Consider the following 20678-nt stretch of genomic DNA (forward strand, 5'->3'; position numbering starts at 1 on the left):
GAAAACTTGTAAATCGGTCACTATTGACCAGGAACACAACAAGAGGGTTAAAATCGTAGGTCGTCGAGCCTCAAATCAGCTGTGCACGGCGTTTATACTGGAGACACGAGCACTGCAGGAACTCTGCGTGGCGTAACTTCACGAATGCGCCACAAGGGGGCAGTATAAAGTCCATGGTCCCAAACTGTCATCCAAACCAAAATATTTATTATGTTGCGTTGGTGTCGACCTTGCCCTCCAATCTAGCCCTGTAACCTTGTATGATAGCAGACATTTAATAGCCAGATCAATTACTCAGAAGTATGGGAGACTGGCTAGGGGAAAATGGGTTTTAAAATATTTTAGCGGGGATCGAGAAAGACAAATGGATATTGTGAAGCAACCGTGGTAGGTTCTTTGCTCTTTCGTGGCTTTATTAACGCCAGATATCTGTCTGAATTTAGCTAAACAAAACGAGAATGAGAATAACAAGCAGATAGCACAATTTCTTTACCTTGAAACGGAAGGCTGTTGTCGCCTTGATACCTAATAGGCGCTATGATAGGGCTTATTATTGAGTCATGAAGGACACACGCTCTGAATAAATAACATGGCAGTTCATAAAAAGCTTCGTTATTTTCACTGATCAATTCAAGGTCATGTAGAGTGGGTTCTAATTAGGGTGGAGAAGAATACCAGGTTAAATGCCAGAACAAGTTCTTTATAGTTTCAATAAGATAAGAAATGATGCATATCAAACAATGAATACAGCACACCAAGGTGTCTCAGTCTAGATCAGTGATGCCAGTCTCACTTCACAGAGTAAAGAGTCACAGAGTCAAGTAGGGTGAAGTGCCCAAGGACACAACGTTATTTTCACGGCCGGGAATCGAACCAGCAACCTACTGATTAATAGCCCGATTCCCTAACCGCTCAGCCGTCTGACCCAGACCCAGTCCAAATCCTGCTGACCTGTCCCGGGCACACAGGTCTTGTACACCCTGAGAGGGAGGTTTTTGTTAGGTCATTGGTCAGAAGACAGTGGGGAGGGGATGTGCTCATACAATTAGGGTCTCAAGAGGAGTTTGTGGGCAGTCCAAAGGTCTGATGATGTCCAAGGAGGGGGGGACGGGGGGGACAGACATATCATCATCCAAGCCAAGGGGGGGAGAGCAGACCAGGCCATTCAAGGGGGGGAGAGCAGACCAGGCCAAAAGGTCTGATGATGTCAAGGAGCAAAAGGATACATTCTCCATGGCATATTGGATCTTCTTATCTCCTGGTGTTGACACTTTTACTCTCAAGAGTTGTGAGGCCCATTGTACCCTCTCCTGTCCCATGGTGTGACCATCTCGCCTCCCCCATCCAGTACCTCTCACCGGCCTTGACGTCCACATTCTCTGCAGCAAATCATATCACCCCGTACACCCCCCCCCCCCCCCCCCCCCCCCGCCGCCAGTAGGCTGACTGTTAGAAAAGTTAAAGATGTAACTCTTTATCCTGTATAAGAATGATACTGTGTTCAGCATTCCAGCCTTCCCTCAAATCTGAACTCTGGGTAAACATACAAGACCCTTATCTTGGAGTTCTGACACTGACTTTATTGTATTCCTCTCCTCACTAAAAAGATACATTCTCCTGAGCAAGGCCTATTTCTCTCTTTCACACACAGTCACATCTTGGTGCATAATCATACAATTGGAATATAAGTTCATCATTATTATATCTGGATCATTGAATATATTTGGAATATATGTTCAGCCTTGTTATTACACATATAGTATATCTGAGGTACCGATTGTTTTTTATTCAACAGAGACATAGAACATATGAAATAACAGCATTGAATTAGCAGTATAGATTTAATTCCTCCGCAGTAACAAAAAGTAGGCCTACTGATGGATCCAATGTTAGGTTATTTCCTCCAGGAACACAATGACAATTATTGAGGGACTTGTTGCACTTGTTGGTTAGTTGTAATTGATTTAACTACTTGTACTCGCTGGAAACTATATTATTGTTGCTTGCTTTCCTACAGGTACACTCTTGCACTTTTGAGGTTCATGTTGTTTAATTTGTAACTTGTTTAACTACATGTTCTTATGTTTCTTCCCATTGGCACTTATTTGCTTTTCACAATGTATGCTTCATGTTTTGGCTACCCTCAATGCTTTTGGGGCTCTCGTTGTTTATGATCAGTGACCTATGCCCTTTTTTTAAAGCTCTCTCTTGGAAGTCGCTTTGGATAAAAGCGTCTGCTAAATGAATACATGTCAATGTAAATGTACTGAATAAGTCCATTTGCCAACTTCTCTGCTGACTCGTGGATTTACTCACCAGGAACTGATGCATATTTACTCGAGTCATTGCACACTGACGTGCCTCGTGGTTCCCGGGAGGTATGGAGGGCAAGGGGGAAAGCATGGCACCGTCAGAAGAACGGAATGCTGTGTTTTCGGGTGGAACGGGGGAGTTGAGAGCGGTTGCAGATCCAGTCCTTTTACCCAAAGAAAAGGCTCCGTGCTGGGGCTGCAGCCCGCCAAGCTGCCCCTGAGGGAGACACATCCCTGGTGCTTCTGCCTGACCCGGGGAGAGACAAGGCCTACATGCCGATGTCGCAAGCTAATCTCCCCTCTCCTCTCCTCTCCTGTCTTCTACTTTCTTCTACTTTCTTTTTCTCTTCTCTCCTCCTCTTCCTCTCCTACCCACTTCTCCTCCTCTTCCTCTCCTACCCACTTCTCCTCCTCTTCCTCTCCTACCCACTACTCCTCCTCTTCCTCTCCTACCCACTACTCCTCCTCTTCCTCTCCTACCCACTTCTCCTCCTCTTCCTCTCCTACCCACTTCTCCTCCTCTTCCTCTCCTACCCACTTCTCCTCCTCTTCCTCTCCTACCCACTTCTCCTCCTCCCTCCTCTTCTCTCTACCCTCCACAGTCAATCCCCCACCCCTGTCTCAGCATTATTGTATCCCAGGATTGAGGCCTGTCTGCGGGGAGAACATCTGGCTTGGAGAGGACAACCTCCATGGAGCTCCAAGCACGCTGAGGTTCTGTGACTCAGCTAGCTGGGGGCCTAAAGAGATGAGTCATCAAAAAATGTCTTCAACACATGCCAATGTACACACATAACACCCATGCACACACACATACACACCACACAAACACACAACATCCATACACACACACATACACACACACATACACACCACACAAACACACAACATCCATACACACACACATACACACCACACACACACACAACACCCATACACACACACATACACACCACACACACACAACACCCACACACACACATTCACACCACACACACATACACTAACACAGGCACACTCACACAGTCCAACATACATCATTCGGAGACATTTATGATCCATGTCTATGATTTACGTGTACTGTATTGGGTGCGATTTGGCCAGCTGCACCTCCAGCTGGAGCGAAGACCAGCAACCACAGCTGCAGGCCTGGAGTCCTCAACAGCCTCTCCATCAGAACACAGTGATGAGCCAGCAGATCTGAGGCAGCCACAGTGTTGCAAACAAAAAAAGGAAGGAGTGAGAGAGGGAGGGAGGGAGGGAGAGAGAGAGAGAGAGAGAGAGAGAGAGAGAGAGAGAGAGAGAGAGAGAGAGAGAGAGAGAGAGAGAGAGAGAGAGAGAGAGAGAGAGAGAGAGAGAAGGAGGAAGGGAGGGAGGGAGGGAGGCAGGGAAGGAAGGAAGGAATGAAGGAGGGAGGGAGGGAGGGAATGAAGGAAAGGAAGGAGGAGGGTTTGGCAACAACATATGCATCTTCTCGTTGTCATGCCAATATTTTTTGTAGTTGCATCAGACAGGACTGCTTTCTTTTTAAAGTGCTTTTTATTGAAGTTTCTATTGAAAAGATATTTCAACACGGATCTGGCTCTGCAGGAGCGCACAGTACATACGAAACAAACGACCCCTCAACGTAACACAGTACATACAAAACAAGAACAATCGCTCACATAGGACTAGGATTATTTATGTAGGAAGAATATTCGGAACCAGAGAGGATTTTGGTCAAACAGGACCAGTCTTGGACTCACCACTGTACCTGTCCTTGTGGACATAAACATGAAACAACCAGACTGTACTTTTCCACCCTGAACAAACCAATCAAAACAAACAAGTCACCATTATGTCACCATTATGTCAACCTCTGTCACTCTCCAGGATCCAAAGGTTGGGCTGGGAGAATGGAATCGGAACACTTTACAAAGTGGATTTTTCGGACCAGATGTTCTGTGACAGTTAAACACTTTTACATAATCGAGCGTCAAACCACAGATAATGCACAGAAATATTTGGCTATAAAATATTATAAAGTGATTTTATAGGGATAAAATAAATAGTTTTTTTCTGAATTTCAGATGACACAAGCTTTCAATGCATGCGGTATAGAATATAAAATACTGTAAAATAGATTAATTGCTGGAGGTTGTACAGGCATAACTTGCATTTCTTAGGAATTGGATCTTGCAAATAATATTTTGGATACTGAATATGTTTAACAAACATGACTGATTCAGATTTAAATATCACAAAAATACACTGTAATATACCTGAAAAACTGATCAATTGTAAACAATAATGTAAAAAAAAATAGAAAAAGACAAATGTAAGCTTGTATATAACATCTGTAAAAAAAAAAAAAATGAACAGGTCAAGATCAATATATGTAACCCTTACTCCTTAGTTGTTCTCTCTCTCTCTCTCTCTCTCTCTCTCTCTCTCTCTCTCTCTCTCTCTCTCTCTCTCTCTGTCTAGATCTTCCTCTTTTTCCACCCCCCCCTCTCCATATCAGTATGATTGAGTCAGTGACTCAGCCCTCCCTCATTTCTCTTCTCTCTCTTGATCTGTCTCACCCATCCCCAGTCCAGCCTCTTAACTGCCTCATTTGACATGCGACGCGCTCACTTCCTGATTGGAACCCTGACGCGACCAGTCTTCGCGAGCCGAACTCTCAACGTGAGGTCACAATACCTGACAAACGTCATGAATTCTGATCTCGATAAAACAACGTCACCAACATTCCAATGAACAGGGGAACACTGGTTTTTGGTTGAAACTCTGATTAAACTGAGCTGACTTTTAGACACCGCTGTTGCTAGGGGTAACGTTTAAGGCTATTGCCTCTGATCTCAACGAAACCAACCAATCAGATTTGGCCTTTAACTCTCTGAGGAACACAACGTTTTTGCCCTGTAGCGTATTCTAAAACACACCTTACACACACACACTAACGCTCTCTGCTTATATAAAGCATATCTGTATGTTATCCCTATCTCTGGATTCTAACACTGAAACACCCAGCGAGGGTCAAAGATTGGCTTGAAGCCTTGCACTGAGTTGAACACACACAGGGAGAAAGGGATGAGGAAAACAGAGGAATATTCCAGGAAGGGAGGATGGCGAGGACGTCGATTGGCTGCCGTTCTCCATGTCTTTGACATCTAGGATTTGATTGGCTGGCTGTAGGTACAGTGGCCGCCCCTGTGAGAGAAGAAGGGTTAACAGCAGCTCACGAATGGTGTGTGTGTGTGTATACTGTATATGTGTGTTGTGTGTGTGTTCTTGTGTGTATATTTCTCGTAACGTATGTTTCTGTATTTGTGTGTGTGTACATGTGTGTGTGAGTTCCTCACTTGCAGATTCCAGTGGAACACTCAACGTGGTTCTGGCAGTACGCTCCGTATGGCTTACTGCCCATGACCCTCCACAGCGGAGTCATGCGAGCTGTTCTCTTCAGAATGCCGACGGCACCGTCCTCCGGGCCTGATTGGTCGATCCGAGATGGAACAGGACCACAGGAAATCTGAAACATTAAAATATATATCATAATTTAAATGCATTTTAAAAGAGAATCCGTTGAGAAAACCGATGTATATTCACACCACATCACATATCCACAGTAGCATGTTAGCACAGACTGAGTGACTTTCTTTATTGTCTTCTCTGTTTCTCTTTCTTTCTCTTTCTCTCTCTCTCTCTCTCTCTCTCTCTCTCTCTCTCTCTCTCTCTCTCTCTCTCTCTCTCTCTCTCTCTCTCTCTCTCTCTCTCCTTCTCTCTCATCAACACATTTTTCGTATGACTAAAAACATTTCTTTCTCAGTCACTGTCTTTCCTCCTTTCGTCCTTCTTACCTGTTGGACCAGTAGCATAGCCAGCAGACAGCAGACTAGGGCAGCCATGTTCTTCATGGTAGATCAAGGTAGAGGAGGAAGAGGAGGAGCTGGGATATCCTAGGATGTCAGGGTGTCTTTCGAAAGAAATCTCGTCTCTCTGAGTAGCAAGAGATAGAACTTCTGTAGATATCTCTTCAGCCCTGGTTAAAGCATCTGTTTTATATATGTCTGTAGATCTCTCCTTTTAGATCTCTCAGTCTGGAGACTCTTCAGATCGCTGGGTCAGTGGAGCCGTGGACTGTCTCTCCTCTAAGAGGTTCTGTAGGTATCTCTCTTCGGAGGAGGAATATCTGCAAGGAGCTGGTCTCTCTTGGCGGTGGTAGTCTTGCAGCCTTAGTCAGCAATAACCAGAACACAGCCTCTCTCTCTTATAGCCTGGGCAACACCCAGGAGGCACCTCTTCTGTGTGTGTGAAGTCATCAGTCTGCCCTCTCTCTCCTCTCTCCCTCTCTCTCTCTCTCTCTCGCTCTCTCTCCTCTCTCTCCTCTCTCTCTCTCTCTCTTGCTCTCTCTTGCTCTCTCTCTCTCTCTCTCTCTCTCTCTCTCTCTCTCTCTCTCTCTCTCTCTCTCTCTCTCTCTCTCTCTCTCTGTCTTCCCTGCTCTCTCTCTCTGTCTCTCTACCTCCCCCCCCCCCCCCACCCACGACCTCTCAGTGCGCTCTGTTTGTGAGGTCACGTGTTCTGATAATGAGACCAGTGTGTGTTAGCTTACGGTCTGACAGGCGCCGCGACCATGACCGCGGGGAAGGTGGGGTGGGGGGGGGGATACAGGGTGGGGTAGTAAGGGTTAACAGAGAGTGTCAACGGTCCTTCCTGTAAAGGGGTTGTTGTCCTATGGGAACAGCTTTGGGGAACTTTGTCTGGGTGGCTGATAAACTTCTCTCCCCCCTCTCTCTTAGGTTCTCTCTCTCTCTCTCTCTCTCTCTCTCTCTCTCTGTCTATCATTCTTTCTCTTTTTTTTCTTTCTCTCTACCTTATGCTCTATTCTCTCTCTCACCCCACAATCCTAGATGCACACACACACACACACGTGTAAATCATAAGCATTGGACTTGGACCGTTCTGCATTGATTATCTCCAGGCAGTAATCCTGGCCTTATTGCATCTGGGTCGGGTCCCACGGTCACCGGAGCAAAGGTCACACGCGCGCACACACACACACACATATAGGTTCCGCAACTCCACACACCTCTGCACAGTGTTTGTACAGTGTTTGTACAGTGTTTGGACAGTGTGAGAGGTTTCAGAGAGGTCTCCAGCCCCTCCCAGTGCAAACACTGTCTCCCACCCGCTCTGTCTCATTTCAGTATATCTAGACTGCATGTCATTTACATTTAGTCATTTAGCAGACGCTCTTATCCAGAGCGACTTACAGTAAGTACAGGAACATTCCCCCGAGGCAAGTAGGGTGAAGTGCCTTGCCCAAGGACACAACGTCATTTGGCTCGAACTGGCAACCTTCCGATTAATTCCCTAACCGCTCAGACATCTGAGCCCCCATTCAGCAGACCTGCACAGTGTTGGACAGGTGAGAGCACAGGGGTGGAAATCCTGTCCTGTGTTAGTAGATCTGGACGGCGTGTTTTGTACCTCAGGCCTTCTCAATCAACAACCTTAATCTGTTTCATGGACACATCCACAAGTGGCACTTCAACACTATATTTATAAAATGTATATTTTGTTATAACTGTCAACACAGTGTTACACTGTTTTATTTCTATTTTATTTATTGTCAACTATGTGTTTGTTGCCTTGCCTTGTCATAAGATTTCAACACTCAGAATGACTTTCGCTGTACTCTGCATGTGACAAATAACTCTCTGATTTTGATCGGCAGAACACCAAGATTGAGTTCTGATGGATTTCCGGAATGTGCATCACAACTTTCTAGTTCTGACTCATCTGTTAAACACTGTGTGTGTGTGTGTGTGTGTGTGTGTGCGTGCGGGTCACATGACTCAGCCACGGAGCAGAATCCTTCAGCTTGACTCATCGGCACTCAATCATTTTCTGAATTTCTGCAAGAGTGAACTATGACATGTAGAACCTCATAGGGCTTCAGCCAGTCCCTTGCCTCACCCAGCCTCACCCAGAGCCCAGCCTCACACAGCCCCCGCCCCGGCCTCACCCAGCCTCACCCAGAGCCCAGCCTCACACAGCCCCCTGCCTCACCCAGCCTCACACAGCCCCCTGCCTCACCCAGCCTCACCCAGAGCCCAGCCTCACACAGCCCCCTGCCTCACCCAGCCTCACCCAGCCTCACCCAGAGCCCAGCCTCACACAGCCCCCTGCCTCACCCAGCCTCACCCAGAGCCCAGCCTCACACAGCCCCCGGCCTCACCCAGCCTCACCCAGCCTCACCCAGAGCCCAGCCTCACACAGCCTCACACAGCCTCACACAGAACACAGCCTCAACCTGCCTCACCCAGTAGACATGATCTGCATCCAGAGAGAGTCACGCTGAAGACATCCAAACACTGGACGCTCATATTTTCATTCTTATAATTGCAGATTAACACAAGGTTAAGTAACGGCCTTTGACTGGTAGAGTTAGCAAAAGGACAGGACACACACACACACACACACACACTGAAACAGGGAAAACAAAGAAACCTCTCCACACACACTCCTTTTCACCCCATTCCAACTTGAAGCCGTGGGTTCTAGAACCCTGGACACCTTCTGAAGGCGGAACCCTGGCTGTTCTGGAACACCGAACCACTGGTCCGTGAGCCCACAGCATCTGATACCAGAAAGGCGAGCATGCAAGGTCTGACTCTGTTTCTCCACATCACCTCTCGTTCCAGATAGGGACGAGAGCTCCAGGTATCGATCCACCTTTGAACTCTGATTGGCCAAGTCTTATAAAAGAGGACATGGGCAGAAATGAACTTTAATCAAATGGGACCAGCGCAGAGTTCATAGAAGAGGGTTACTTAGAAGGCTGCACGAGGACACAGGCCTTGAGTCTGTCCCACACACACACATGCACACACACACATACGTGCACACTCACACATGCACAAACACACACACACTCACACACACATGTGCACACTCACACATGCACACTCACACACACTCAATGTAGTCTCGATTAAATATTGAATCAGAAGTGCTCCTGGGAAGGTGGACTCAAAAAGGTGAATCCCTCCGATGTCAGTGGTTTAAACACACCAGAGTTCAGAGGAAAGGGATAGATGGGTATGCAGAGATGAGGAGGGAGAGAGAGAGAGGTATTGAGGTGGAGAGAGAGCGGTAGAGAGAAGCATTGAGGAAGAGAGAAAAGGTGGAGAGGTTGAGAGAGGTACATACTGAGACAGAAGAGAGAGGCAGATAGAGAGGTGGAGAGAGAGAGGCAGATAGAGAGGTGGAGAGAGAGAGAGCCAGATAGAGAGGTGGAGAGAGAGAGAGGCAGATAGAGAGGTGGAGAGAGAGAGAGAGGCAGATAGAGAGGTGGAGAAAGAGAGAGAGAGAGGCAGATAGAGAGGTGGAGAAAGAGAGAGGCAGATAGTGAGGTGGAGAGAGAGAGGCAGATAGAGGTGGAGAGAGAGAGGCAGATAGAGGTGGAGAGAGAGAGGCAGATAGAGGTGGAGAGAGAGAGGCAGATAGAGGTGGAGAGAGAGCGAGGCAGACAGAGAGGTGGAGAGAGAGAGAGGCAGATAGAGAGGTGGAGAGAGAGAGGCAGATAGAGAGGTGGAGAGAGAGAGAGGCAGATAGAGAGGGGGGGAGAGAGAGAGAGAGGCAGACAGAGAGGGGGAGAGAGAGAGAGAGAGAGGCAGACAGAGAGGTGGAGAGAGAGAGGCAGATAGACAGGTGGAGAGAGAGAGAGGCAGATAGAGAGGTGGAGAGAGAGAGAGGCAGATAGAGAGGGGGAGAGAGAGAGAGAGGCAGACAGAGAGGTGGAGAGAGAGAGGCAGATAGAAAGGTGGAGAGAGAGAGAGGCAGATAGAGAGGGGGAGAGAGAGAGAGAGAGGCAGACAGAGAGGTGGAGAGAGGCAGATAGAGAGGTGGAGAGAGAGAGGCAGATAGAGAGGTGGAGAGAGAGAGAGGCAGATAGAGAGGGGGAGAGAGAGAGAGCGAGGCAGATAGAGAGGTGGAGAGAGAGAGAGAGGCAGATAGAGAGGTGGAGAGAGAGAGCGAGGCAGATAGAGGTGGAGAGAGAGAGAGGCAGATAGAGGTGGAGAGAGAGAGGCAGGTAGAGAGGTGGAGAGAGAGAGAGGCAGATAGAGAGGTGGAGAGAGAGAGAGAGGCAGATAGAGGTGGAGAGAGAGAGAGGCAGATAGAGGTGGAGAGAGAGGCAGATAGAGAGGGGGAGAGAGAGAGAGGCAGAGAGGGGGAGAGAGAGGCAGGCAGAGAGGGGGAGAGAGAGAGAAGCAGGCAGAGAGGGGTAGAGAGAGGCAGACAGAGAGATGGAGAGGCAAATAGAAAGGTAAAGAGGAAGGGAAGGAGAGGTATAGACAGAGAGAGGAAGAGAGAGGGAGAGTTAGAGCAGCCAGAATAGAGACAGACAAATAATGATCAATGTCTTAGTTAACCTTTGATAATAGATTAGTTCTGGCAGACCAGCTTGTATCTGACGAAAGAATCAATGTCATAAACCTGAACCCTGCCCCTGTGACACAACTCCAGGCATACCCAGGGCTGCTAAATCAAGAGCACTCCTGGTATTTATCAGATACGCTGACATGTGATATGAGTTGGGGTGCACTTGATTTGAATTGATTCTGGGGGTGGGGGGGTGGGAGAGGGTCCCCCAGTTTGTTGTTCACCCATCTGCAGCTGATGTGACTCTCCTCACACTGCCCCCCCCCCCCTCCATCACTTCTCCATCACGCTGCCCCCGTGGGAGGGATTACATGTTCTCAAGTCTTTGCCCGAGTCCCCTGATAGGAACTCTCCTGGAACGCTTACGGGAATGTGTTATGGAGAACTTGTCCCTCTCTTGAAGGGGAAGGAACACACACACACACTCACTCTTCCAGGACTTCCAGGAAACCGGTCTCCACACACACATTACTACCAGTCATACGAAATTCTGTGTTCCAGAACTTTTTTCAGCGTGTCTGGAACCGGAACACTGCGTTCCAGTGGGAGAGCATTTCACTTCCAGAACCTTAGACCACTGTCGAGAACTGCTAGAGTTCTAGAACCTTGGTCACCATGCATCTACAATCGGAACACAGATCTATAATGGCGGTACTTTCTGGAACTGGAATCAGAATTTATTTTCGCTGCCTGACTGATGCAGACTTGGACGATACCTTGACCCACGCACAGTTATCTCAAAATCCTTATCGTGCAGTGAAGCAAAAATTCTAACTGGCTTTTCCTGGTATTTGTATTGTGTTAGGTAAACACTGTACACTGAAATAGACATACTGTAACCCAGATGGAAGGAGTCAGGTGGCTGAGCGGTGAGGGAATCGGGCTAGTAATCAGAAGGTTGCTAGTTCGATTCCCGGCTATGCCAACCAAATGACGTTGTGTCCTTGGGAAACGCACTTCACCCTACCTGCCTTGGGGAGAATGTCCCTGTACTTACTGTAAGTCGCTCTGGTTAAGAGCGTCTGCTAAATGACTAAATGTAAATGTAAGGAGAAAGAGAGGAAAGGAGTAGCACAGTTAGGCAGACATGGTGTACTATCGCCCTCTGGAGGTCAAGAGAGGCATCACCAGGATCAGGGGCCTGACTTGCAGTTTTCACCTTAATACTAACAAATCACCATAAAACTGTAATGAGAAACACTCGAAATGAACAAGAACAAGGAGCCTATCCATGGAGTTTTACAACAGCATGCATTTTATTTTATTCATCCACTTATGATAAAACATTCAGATCAGTTTGAGTTATCATGGACACTCGTTTAGCAAGTCTTTTACTGACAACACATTGCACTTTTCCCTTCAGTTTTCTCTCTTGCATTCACTTCTCTCCCTCTCTCTCCCCCTCTCCTCCCTTGTTTATTAGCGTGCTCTAGCCCACTTCCTCAACCCGGAGAAATGAACATTCTGTGGTTACGGAAGAGAGGCAGAGAAGACTACTACTTAGCCTGTACACCCAGATAGGAAAAATCGGGTCGGTTTATTTTACTTTAAAAATCTTTTTTTTTTTTTTTTTTTTTTTTTTTTTGGGGGGGGGGGGGGGGGTCATCTTCCGTTTTATTCCTCCAATTTAACCATTTCAGGGGCCGGCTCAAACTATTAATGGGCAGTGGGAGGTTTAGGTGCGCCATGCCAAAACATCAACATTTTAGTGCAGACCCAGTCCACCCATCTCTATACATCTATGTACAGTCACGCCTAACATCCTGAGCACTCAGAACGTCAAGCATCAACAACAAAGACTATTTTTTTACTTCACTAACTTTAAAAAGAAACAGTAGACAACGAAAAAAGAAGAAAAGACAATCATCCTCATCATCATCATCAGTAGCAAGCCAAGTAGCTTCTAAACAAGGACCAGATACCCAACATGGCCACACTACATTACTGCAAAGCAAGTAGTGATACTTCCAGTTGCTATACAGGTCCCACCTCCATAAGTTACACAACAGATCTCCAATTAATTATCATTTCATTATTATTGTTATTATAATACTGTACAAGTCGTTACATGTTAAAGTTGCGTACACACACACACACACCTATCGGCAAGTGCAGGACTCTGCGATCATATCCTCGTACTCTTTGTAAACCACGTTCTTGTTCTTCTCCAGGACCAACACGCTCATTGGCTTATACCTGTAGGGCACGCAGGAAGGGGCGGGCACTTCCCCCACGCCCATGTCGTTGATCACCGTCTGCACGATGGCGTGGTTGGGGGAGTTGTAGCCGTAGTGGAGGATTCTGGGACAGTCTCCTTTGCAGAAGCGCGGGTTGTAGCGGTGCGGAGCGATGATGTAATGGTCCCAACCCAGCTCCTGGAAGGAGACCCTGTAGGAGTGAAGCTTGCACTGGTTCTTGGCCTGGGAGTTCTTTCGCTTGTAGTTGGGGATGTCCGACAGGATTGTGCCCGGGGTGAGAGAAGGGGAGGAGGAGGCAGAGGAGGGGTGGAGGTCTTTGGGCGGGGTCAGTTCTTTGGAGGCGGGGTCACTGGTTACGAGCGAGGAGGGCGCGTCTTTGAAGCGACGGGTTCGCGGGGCGGGGTGTTGAGCCGGGGCATGCGACCTCTTCTGGCCTTCATCCTCTTCAGTCCCCCCGGTTCCCATGGAAACGCCCACCCAGCCCCGCGCCTCCTCCTCCTCATCGAGAAACAGCAGGAGTGCCGGGGCATCAAGGAGACGTCCTAACTCCCTCTTCCTCCGACGGGCCTTCCGTCCATCCCTCCAGAGCGGCCCCCTTCCCTGGCTCTCCTGCCCAGGATCGGTGCACCAATACTGGGCCGAGAGAACCACCCGGCCCGGGTTTCCCTGGAGAACCAGGTCGGAGAGCTGGGCTGTGATGTCCGTCTCCACCCACGGGTCCCGGGGATTGATGAGGACCAGACCTCCGGGGGAGAGGAAGGGGCTGCTCTTGCTGCGGCCGGCAAGGCCCAGGGAGGAGACCCGAACCCTGCATGCGGGCGGGAGCAGGGTGGGGGTGGGGGAGCGGAGATGGACGAAGGAGGCTTTCACCAGCCGGGCCAGAGGGAGGGTAAGGAGGTCAAACTGGACGGAGAAGGTGTACTGAAGGTCTGGGAATGGGACGGATGGAAGGATGGAAAGAGAGAGAGATGGAGGTGTGGAAAGAGAGAGATGGAAAGGTGGATTGGACGATGGTAAGACGGAACGAGATGTAAAGATGGAGATATAAAGATGGAGTGAGAGATCGGTGGAAAGTTGGAGATAGATGAAAAGAGAGAGATGGAGGAGGGTCAATATGAGGTATTAGGCTCTTGACATTCATTTGACAGCAACTGACTCACATAACACCTTCACACACACACACCATGGTTTTATCAGAAGTAACAAGGAAGGTTCCAGTCTCTATGGTTATATTCCAGGCTATAATCTCAACAAAGGCAACAGAGAAGGAATGACTTTCCATGAGGTTTGAGGCAACATAAGTAGTTATAGTTAGTATACTTTCCTAACCGTTGCCAAACAGAATCATGACGTTTCTTGTCTGCATACCTTTGGACGTTAACGGAGAGCGCACCGTCGTGTTTGTGGACCGGAGCAGGCGGATGGTGTTGGAACCAAACTTCCTGTGTTCCTTGGGTCTTCCGTCCGGGTCCGCCGCGTTCCGGTACAGGTCTAACATAAACTGCAAGTTCTGGTCAGCCTTCTGTTCGTCCGTGAGCGGCTTGTGATGCGCGCTCTTGTGTTTTGAATAGTGATGCCTCCGGTTTCTACTCGCGGATGAAGAGCCGCTGAGATGTGGTGTCGATGGCGCCGTCGAGCCCGCGTGCACGGCCATTTTCCCGTTTGCTCCGGGGACCGTGAAGCACAGCAAAGTGAACAAACACGTAAAGACAAAAACGAAAAGGTCGCAATTTCCGATAGCCATTGTGGTAAACCTCCGGTGCTAGCTAGCGCGCGAGCTCCACCAGGTAGGCTACCGTCCTGTGGAGACCGAAGTGCATGCTTTACATCTGACCATGTTCTGATACAATCAACTTCACTGCTGACCCCAATTAACCCGCATGTATGAACGACAGGTGATGACGCACACACGCAGGTGATGCGTAAGAAAACAGGCCAGGTCAGAGTTTGCGGCTGATGACAGATTCGAGCAGTGAAAATCACATTCACCTAAATGTTAGTTCTGTGTTTAAGGGGCCTAACGAATTCCATTCTTTTAAATTGTGTTTGTATCAAGGATACAAATGCACCAGTAGGCTTATTAGGCCTCGCCTATACGTACAGAATTGGGATCAGAACAGCATTTAGGTTCTAAATTTCGATATGGTCAACTTTTTCCACAAATTGCCTATAAGTGGCCCAAAGACAAATATAGATTTGCACTTTTCAAGAGTGTGACTGTTATTGGCAAGTTCTGCAAAATGTAAAAACAATAGTAAAGTGAAACAACCCCTAAATATGTGTGAAGCCTTGCGTTATTTCTTTTGATCTACTAAGTAAATATCCTTGTTTGGGTTGAGAAATGTGATCATGTGACTGATCTGGGTGGAGAAGACACGGATACCGAGACGCGCGTGGGCACACACAAACAGATATATTTGCTCACACACAAATAAACATATAGGCCCTACACAGACTTATGCACACACACGCACACACTCATACCAGGCACGCACGCACAGTTATAAATTAGAGGTGGGGCACGAGAGAAACATTCCACAACAGTTATTATCCCAGACTGTGCACTGAGAACGTGGGAAACCTAGCAACTGAACTGGCCAAAACTCAGCAAGAAAGCGAGAAGGGGGAGGGATAGACAGAGAAAGAGTGAGAAGGGAAACAGAAAGGAAGAAAGGGTTGGGGGCCGAGAGAAAGAGAGAGAGAGAGAGAGAGAGATAGAGAGAGAGAGAGAGAGACAGTGTTTAAGAGACATATATTATTTCCCCATTGCAATAATAATGGTTGACTGGTCCAGATGCGTGTCAACTTCAGCCCGTTCTCCTCGTTTTAAAATGTTCTCTCTTTTGCATTTGCAGTCTCTATCTACCAATTGTAAATTGATAGAAGTTTAGGCTGCTTGAGGCTGGCTACCAAACTAACGGTTTCGGGTAACAGATGAGGGAGGGCGTATTGTTGATACAATTATTTCGCTGAAGTCTTCGAGACCGACATCAGTGATACAAAGCAGCGGTTGATGCCGAACGGTTCCCGCCCTTTGGGCGCTCCTCATTGGTCAAGTCATTACTAAACTTCTCCTTGATAGGCTGGCTGAGTTGTCACTCCAAATGCATGTGCGAATAGTGTGGGACTTCTCCCTCCGTTGAAGAAGTTTTTGGAACGCCCCAAAGTCACCAACTCCCCCCCCCCCCTTCCATCTCCCCGTGCCCTCCCCCTCTCGTACTCATTCCAACGTTCCGTTGTTGCAATGGAGAGCCCGGGACTTACAGCTGGTCCTCCGTTAGAAAAGTGAGCGTCGTTCCGTACCTTACCGGTTACCGAGAGATACTTTAACGGCGAAAGAGATCGGAATGGAAACAGTCGAGCAGCTCGTGACGTTCAACCACATCCAGATTCAGCTGAACGGTGGCGCCCCGTGGGGGTTCACGCTGAAAGGGGGTCTCGAACACGGAGAGCCGCTAATCATTACCAAAGTGAGTTGTTGTTGATGTAACGTGTTCATCAGGGTTGTTAACGCACTCACTTTTGAAACCACACCTGTCAATTATCCAACAATTGCCCATATGTGTCACTGTTCCGGTTATTGCGCGGTTCAAGTCGACTCATTTCTGCGCGTGGCTATACCTTGTTTAACATTTTTACGTCTCATTCAAAAAGCTTCATTCTAAGTGGTTGTGGGCAGCTTCCAAACTGCTGCAGCCATAAAGCTACACCAAAACCATTTTGTAGCCTTGCTCTGTCTGTTTACATTTGGGGTGAGAACTCTCCTTATAGACAGCATCCGGACGGATTTCGTCAGCTGTCACTGTCTATATCCAATTAATCCTAAAGAGAATTGTCATCGCTCGTCGTGTTAATGCAATTAGACATCTGCACAGTCTTTCACCCCTTCGTTCCCGCTGTCGTTCCCGGTGTCGCCATCTGAATCAGCGGATGGCGTGAAAAGATTCAAACAAAGTTTAGAAGTGTTGTTTCCCGTCTAGGTTAAATATACGAAAGTCCCCTTAGATGAACCGACTGTGTTGTGTCCGCATGACGGGGCACGCGGAGGAGATTGTTTCTGCTTTTTTCTATCGGACCCGCTGCGGGGGGTGATACGTTTCTACACTGACTTAACACGAGGTTGTCCCGACCGGTTCCGCTTCTGTTTGCCCGCTCCGGTGGTGATAAAGACGGACATGTTTCCTCCGCTCCCACGGTGTCACACTGCGTGGGGCAAATCGTTTGTGTGTGTGTGTGTTTGTGTGACATCTAAATATTCAGTGGTGCCACTCAGTTCCAGAGAATGGAAAAGCCTGGCTCGCTCATCTGGAAACAAAACACACACACACACACACACACATTGCCTTGGGGGAAGTATGACTGGGAGCAGGGGCAGAGATAAGCCAATGCCCAGAAGGTGTTCCAAGACTGGACCAATAGCGCCAGGGAAGGGCCAGTATCAGGGAGCAGTTGAATGATTTTGTGTTAGGCCTGATTGAGTGTGCGTGAGTGTGTGTGTGAGTGTGTGTGTGTGTGTTCTCAGAGAGGGATGGGAAAGAGTGAAGGAGAGACATGCAGAGAAACGAGAGAGAGTTAGAGAAGAGGATGAATGAATGGGGTCAGTCATAAGCCAGGGGGTTCCTCCGTGTGTTGAGGAGACTAGAAGTTTCCGTGCGGACTGAGGTGAGGCTGGAGAGACCAGCGGGCATCCACTTCCTCCTAGCAGCACAGTGTTGAGATTGAAGAAACTGTGTGTGTGTGTGCCCGTCTACACACACACACAAACACACACCTCCGTCCTAGATCAGAGTAAGGCTGCGCTTCAGGCCTCTTAAGGACTCCAGTGTTCTGCATTCCAAGCAGTGTTCCGGAGTGTTGATTTATTATTCTACAATGAAGATTCTGAGGGAAACCTTCTCCCTGAGATCACATTCCCAGATTCAGCCCTCAGTGTGTGTGTGTGTGTGTGTGTTACCGGAACTTAGTGGTTAGATGGGGGAGGGGGCTTGACTGCAGAATGACACAGAAGTGGGATGTCCCCCATTTGGTCTGCATTCCTGTGTGTGTGTGTGGTCATTTTTCCCTGATCACGGTCATTTTCTTTTAGCTTTATTATATGTTGCAGTCAGCCAGACAGTGTTGTGTACAATACTGTTCCTCTCCTGGGAATCCACTCTCTCTCTCTGTGCTTGATTAGCAGGCCTGGATTTACAGACCAGACTCGAGGAACACCGCTAGACAGTGTCTAGCGGTGTTTCGGGAGTGTAGGTCCATAGACCTGGGGATCCTGTGTGTGTGTGTGTGTGTGTGTGTGGTGGAACTCAGGTAAAGATTAAAGAATGACCGAGTTACTACACTGTGGAATGTCAACACTGGACAAAATTGTACAGACACACACACACACTGGCTAATCCTCACAGTTGGGGGGGTAATTCAGTCATATAGTCACCTCCTCTGTCCAGACCTGTTAACTGGCTAACCCAAAACACATGCTGTACACACACAATACCTGTGCGTGTATGTACTGGTGTGTATATGTGTGTGTACATGTGTGTGTTTGTGTCAGCCAGTGGAACTAGTAAGTAGGAACCAAAAGTCCAGGGAAGGTGGGAGGGTTGTAGGGGGACAGCACTGTAGGGTACACAGCCTCCGGCCTGAATGTCATCTAGAATTGATTATCGTTCGATATTCTGTCTGTTGCTGGCTCCCTCCCTCTGCGTCTCCCTCTCCCCTCCTGTGTCTCTATCTCCCTCCCTCCTTCTCTGCTTTCCTCCCTCCCTCCCCCCCGTCTTTCTGGGTGTGTCTTGTTTGGTGGGAGTAAATCCGGTTGACTGAGGGGACGATGTCTGGGGGTGAAAGGTCAGGGTTAGGGGCACCTGACCCAAACATAATTAATACATCAGTGTCATAACAAAGGTGAGGTGTGTGTGTGTGATGATCTTAAGCCTGCTAAACAACCAAGCACAGGCTGTGCTGAAACCATGGATACTCTGAGCCAGGTTGTGTGTGTGTGTGAGAGTGTGTGTGTGTGTCTGTGTGGAACCACCAGTGTTTAGGCCTCAGGCCCAGTGGAATGAAGGAAAGTCTGTCCAAACAGCATATGGTGTGTGTGTGTGTGAATGAGAGTATGGTATGTGTGTGGTATATCTGTGTGTGGCATGGACAGATGTGTGTGTGTGCGGTGTGTCTTTCTGGCGTGTGGAAGGTGTGTGTGTGCTGTGTTTGTAAGATTTGTGTGTGTGGTAAGGTCAGTAAGGAATTTGGAAACATGCAAACATGCCGATTGGTTGAGAACTCCTCTGAAACATCACACAGTCACCCCTGGAGATGTGTCATGTGACTTTATATTTCTAAGTAAGACTACCTTGATCCTTCCTTCTTTTCTTCCCCCTTTCTTCATCCATCCATCATCTCTCTCTCTCTTTCTCTATCTCTCTCTCTGTGTTTCTGTCTCTCTCTCTCTGTCTCTATCTCTTTCTGTTACAAGTTATGAACCAAGGCTCCAGACTCCAAAGCCACATCTACCCAAGACAGGCCTCTCTGTCTGGGGCTAGATGCCCTCAGTCACTCCCCCTACCTCTGGAGGACAATGCTGGGCCATTTAAGGTCCCTCTATGTCAACGCGCACACATCCTTACCTAAACACAGACACACACGCGCACACCCTAAAACCTACACACACAGGGAAAAACACACACACTTGCATTTAGCTATCTCATGGCATAGATCACACACCTTTAGCTCTTGGCTATGTGGTGTTAGCGTGAGAGTTTTTCTTTTTCCATCCCACCTCCTCCTTCCCCCGCCCCTCCTCCTCCCCCCTCCCCTCCTCCTCCCCCCGCCCCTCCTCCTCCCCCCGCCCCTCCTCCTCCCCCCGCCCCTCCTCCTCCCCCCTCCCTCCCTCCCTCCCTCCTCCCCCCTGCCTCCCCCCTCCTCGCATAAAGAGGCTCTTGTGTGTATGTGGGTGTGTGGAAGAGACTGGAGGCCAGAGGGCAGAGGTTGAGTAGGGTGTGTGTGCGTGTGTGTTTGTATTTATGTGTGTGTGTGTGTGTGTGAGAGAGAAAGAGGAAGAGAGGGGGTGGAGAGAGGGGGAGAGAGAGAGATTGAGAGAGGTGAAGAGGGTAAACAAAATATTTCTGAAGCAATGTTGGGGCTTTTTAATCTCAACCTCATGTCTGTCAGTTTGTGCGAGTGTGTGTGTGTGTCTGTGTGCGTGTGTGTGTGTGTGTGTGAATGGACTGCATCATTTGGTTTGCACAGCAGACAATGACAAAAGTTCCAGGCGAGGGGTCCTCCGGCCTCGGTGTCCCCCCCTCTGGACTCACAGTCCTGGGGTGCTGCTGGAGAGTTGAGGGGGTGGAGGTCTGGAAGTCCGATGTTTTAATTCAGACCACTAAGATGATCAGGACAAAGCCTTGATCTCCATTGGCGTGTATCTGTGTGTGTGTGTGTGTCAGTGTGTGTGTTTTCTGGTCTTCATGTTCCCACAGTAAGGTGTTCCTCAAACTTCCTTTAGTCATGGAACATGTGCTGTCACTGTGTTTGTGTGTGTCTGAGCTTGCATGTGTGTGTGTGTGTGTGTGTGTGTGTGAGCTTGAATGTGTGTGTGTGCATGAGCTGTGTGTGAGTGTGTGTACGTATGAGCTGTCAGTGTTTGTGTTACAACAGAGATTTGATCATTTTCATATTTGACAGTTTTTCTTTTTTTTCCGGTGAACTGTGCCTTTACAGTGTGGTGGTGTTGAGTGAACTGTACCTT

The 20678-nt window shown here is 48.3% G+C and overlaps 3 protein-coding genes across 3 annotated transcripts in view; 1 reads left to right on the forward strand and 2 right to left on the reverse strand.

Moving 5' to 3' along the window:
* Positions 1 to 3832: 3832 nt before the first annotated feature.
* leap2 (liver-expressed antimicrobial peptide 2) lies at positions 3833 to 6581 on the reverse strand. The gene is made up of 3 exons (XM_062455680.1): positions 6155 to 6581; positions 5657 to 5826; positions 3833 to 5504 (listed from the first exon to the last, which is right to left on the reverse strand). The coding sequence occupies exons 1-3, from the start codon at positions 6209 to 6211 to the stop codon at positions 5465 to 5467; spliced, it is 267 nt and encodes an 88-aa protein (XP_062311664.1). The 5' UTR covers positions 6212 to 6581; the 3' UTR covers positions 3833 to 5464.
* Positions 6582 to 11974: 5393 nt separating this feature from the next.
* Positions 11975 to 14902, reverse strand: bmp15 (bone morphogenetic protein 15). The gene is made up of 2 exons (XM_062455681.1): positions 14309 to 14902; positions 11975 to 13869 (listed from the first exon to the last, which is right to left on the reverse strand). The coding sequence occupies exons 1-2, from the start codon at positions 14682 to 14684 to the stop codon at positions 12842 to 12844; spliced, it is 1404 nt and encodes a 467-aa protein (XP_062311665.1). The 5' UTR covers positions 14685 to 14902; the 3' UTR covers positions 11975 to 12841.
* A 1254-nt stretch (positions 14903 to 16156) lies between these two features.
* Positions 16157 to 20678, forward strand: part of shroom4 (shroom family member 4) — a 32100-nt gene continuing 27578 nt past the window's right edge. Inside the window, exon 1 of the mRNA XM_062455672.1 lies at positions 16157 to 16410. Within this exon, the coding sequence (XP_062311656.1) occupies positions 16288 to 16410 (123 nt within the window). The 5' untranslated portion in view covers positions 16157 to 16287. The remainder of the gene's footprint in view (positions 16411 to 20678) is intronic.

Source organism: Osmerus eperlanus, unplaced genomic scaffold, assembly GCF_963692335.1.
Source record: "Osmerus eperlanus unplaced genomic scaffold, fOsmEpe2.1 SCAFFOLD_107, whole genome shotgun sequence".
Taxonomy (NCBI): domain Eukaryota; kingdom Metazoa; phylum Chordata; class Actinopteri; order Osmeriformes; family Osmeridae; genus Osmerus; species Osmerus eperlanus.

Coding starts and splice junctions, on each gene's coding strand:
- leap2 (XM_062455680.1), bottom strand. CDS start 6,211: ATGAAGAACATGGCTGCCCTAGTCTGCTGTCTGCTGGCTATGCTACTG. Junction 5,827..6,154: donor CTATGCTACTGGTCCAACAG/GTAAGAAGGACG, acceptor TTAATGTTTCAG/ATTTCCTGTGGTCCTGTTCC. Junction 5,505..5,656: donor TGTTCCACTGGAATCTGCAA/GTGAGGAACTCA, acceptor CTTCTCTCACAG/GGGCGGCCACTGTACCTACA.
- bmp15 (XM_062455681.1), bottom strand. CDS start 14,684: ATGGCTATCGGAAATTGCGACCTTTTCGTTTTTGTCTTTACGTGTTTG. Junction 13,870..14,308: donor CTCTCCGTTAACGTCCAAAG/GTATGCAGACAA, acceptor TCCCATTCCCAG/ACCTTCAGTACACCTTCTCC.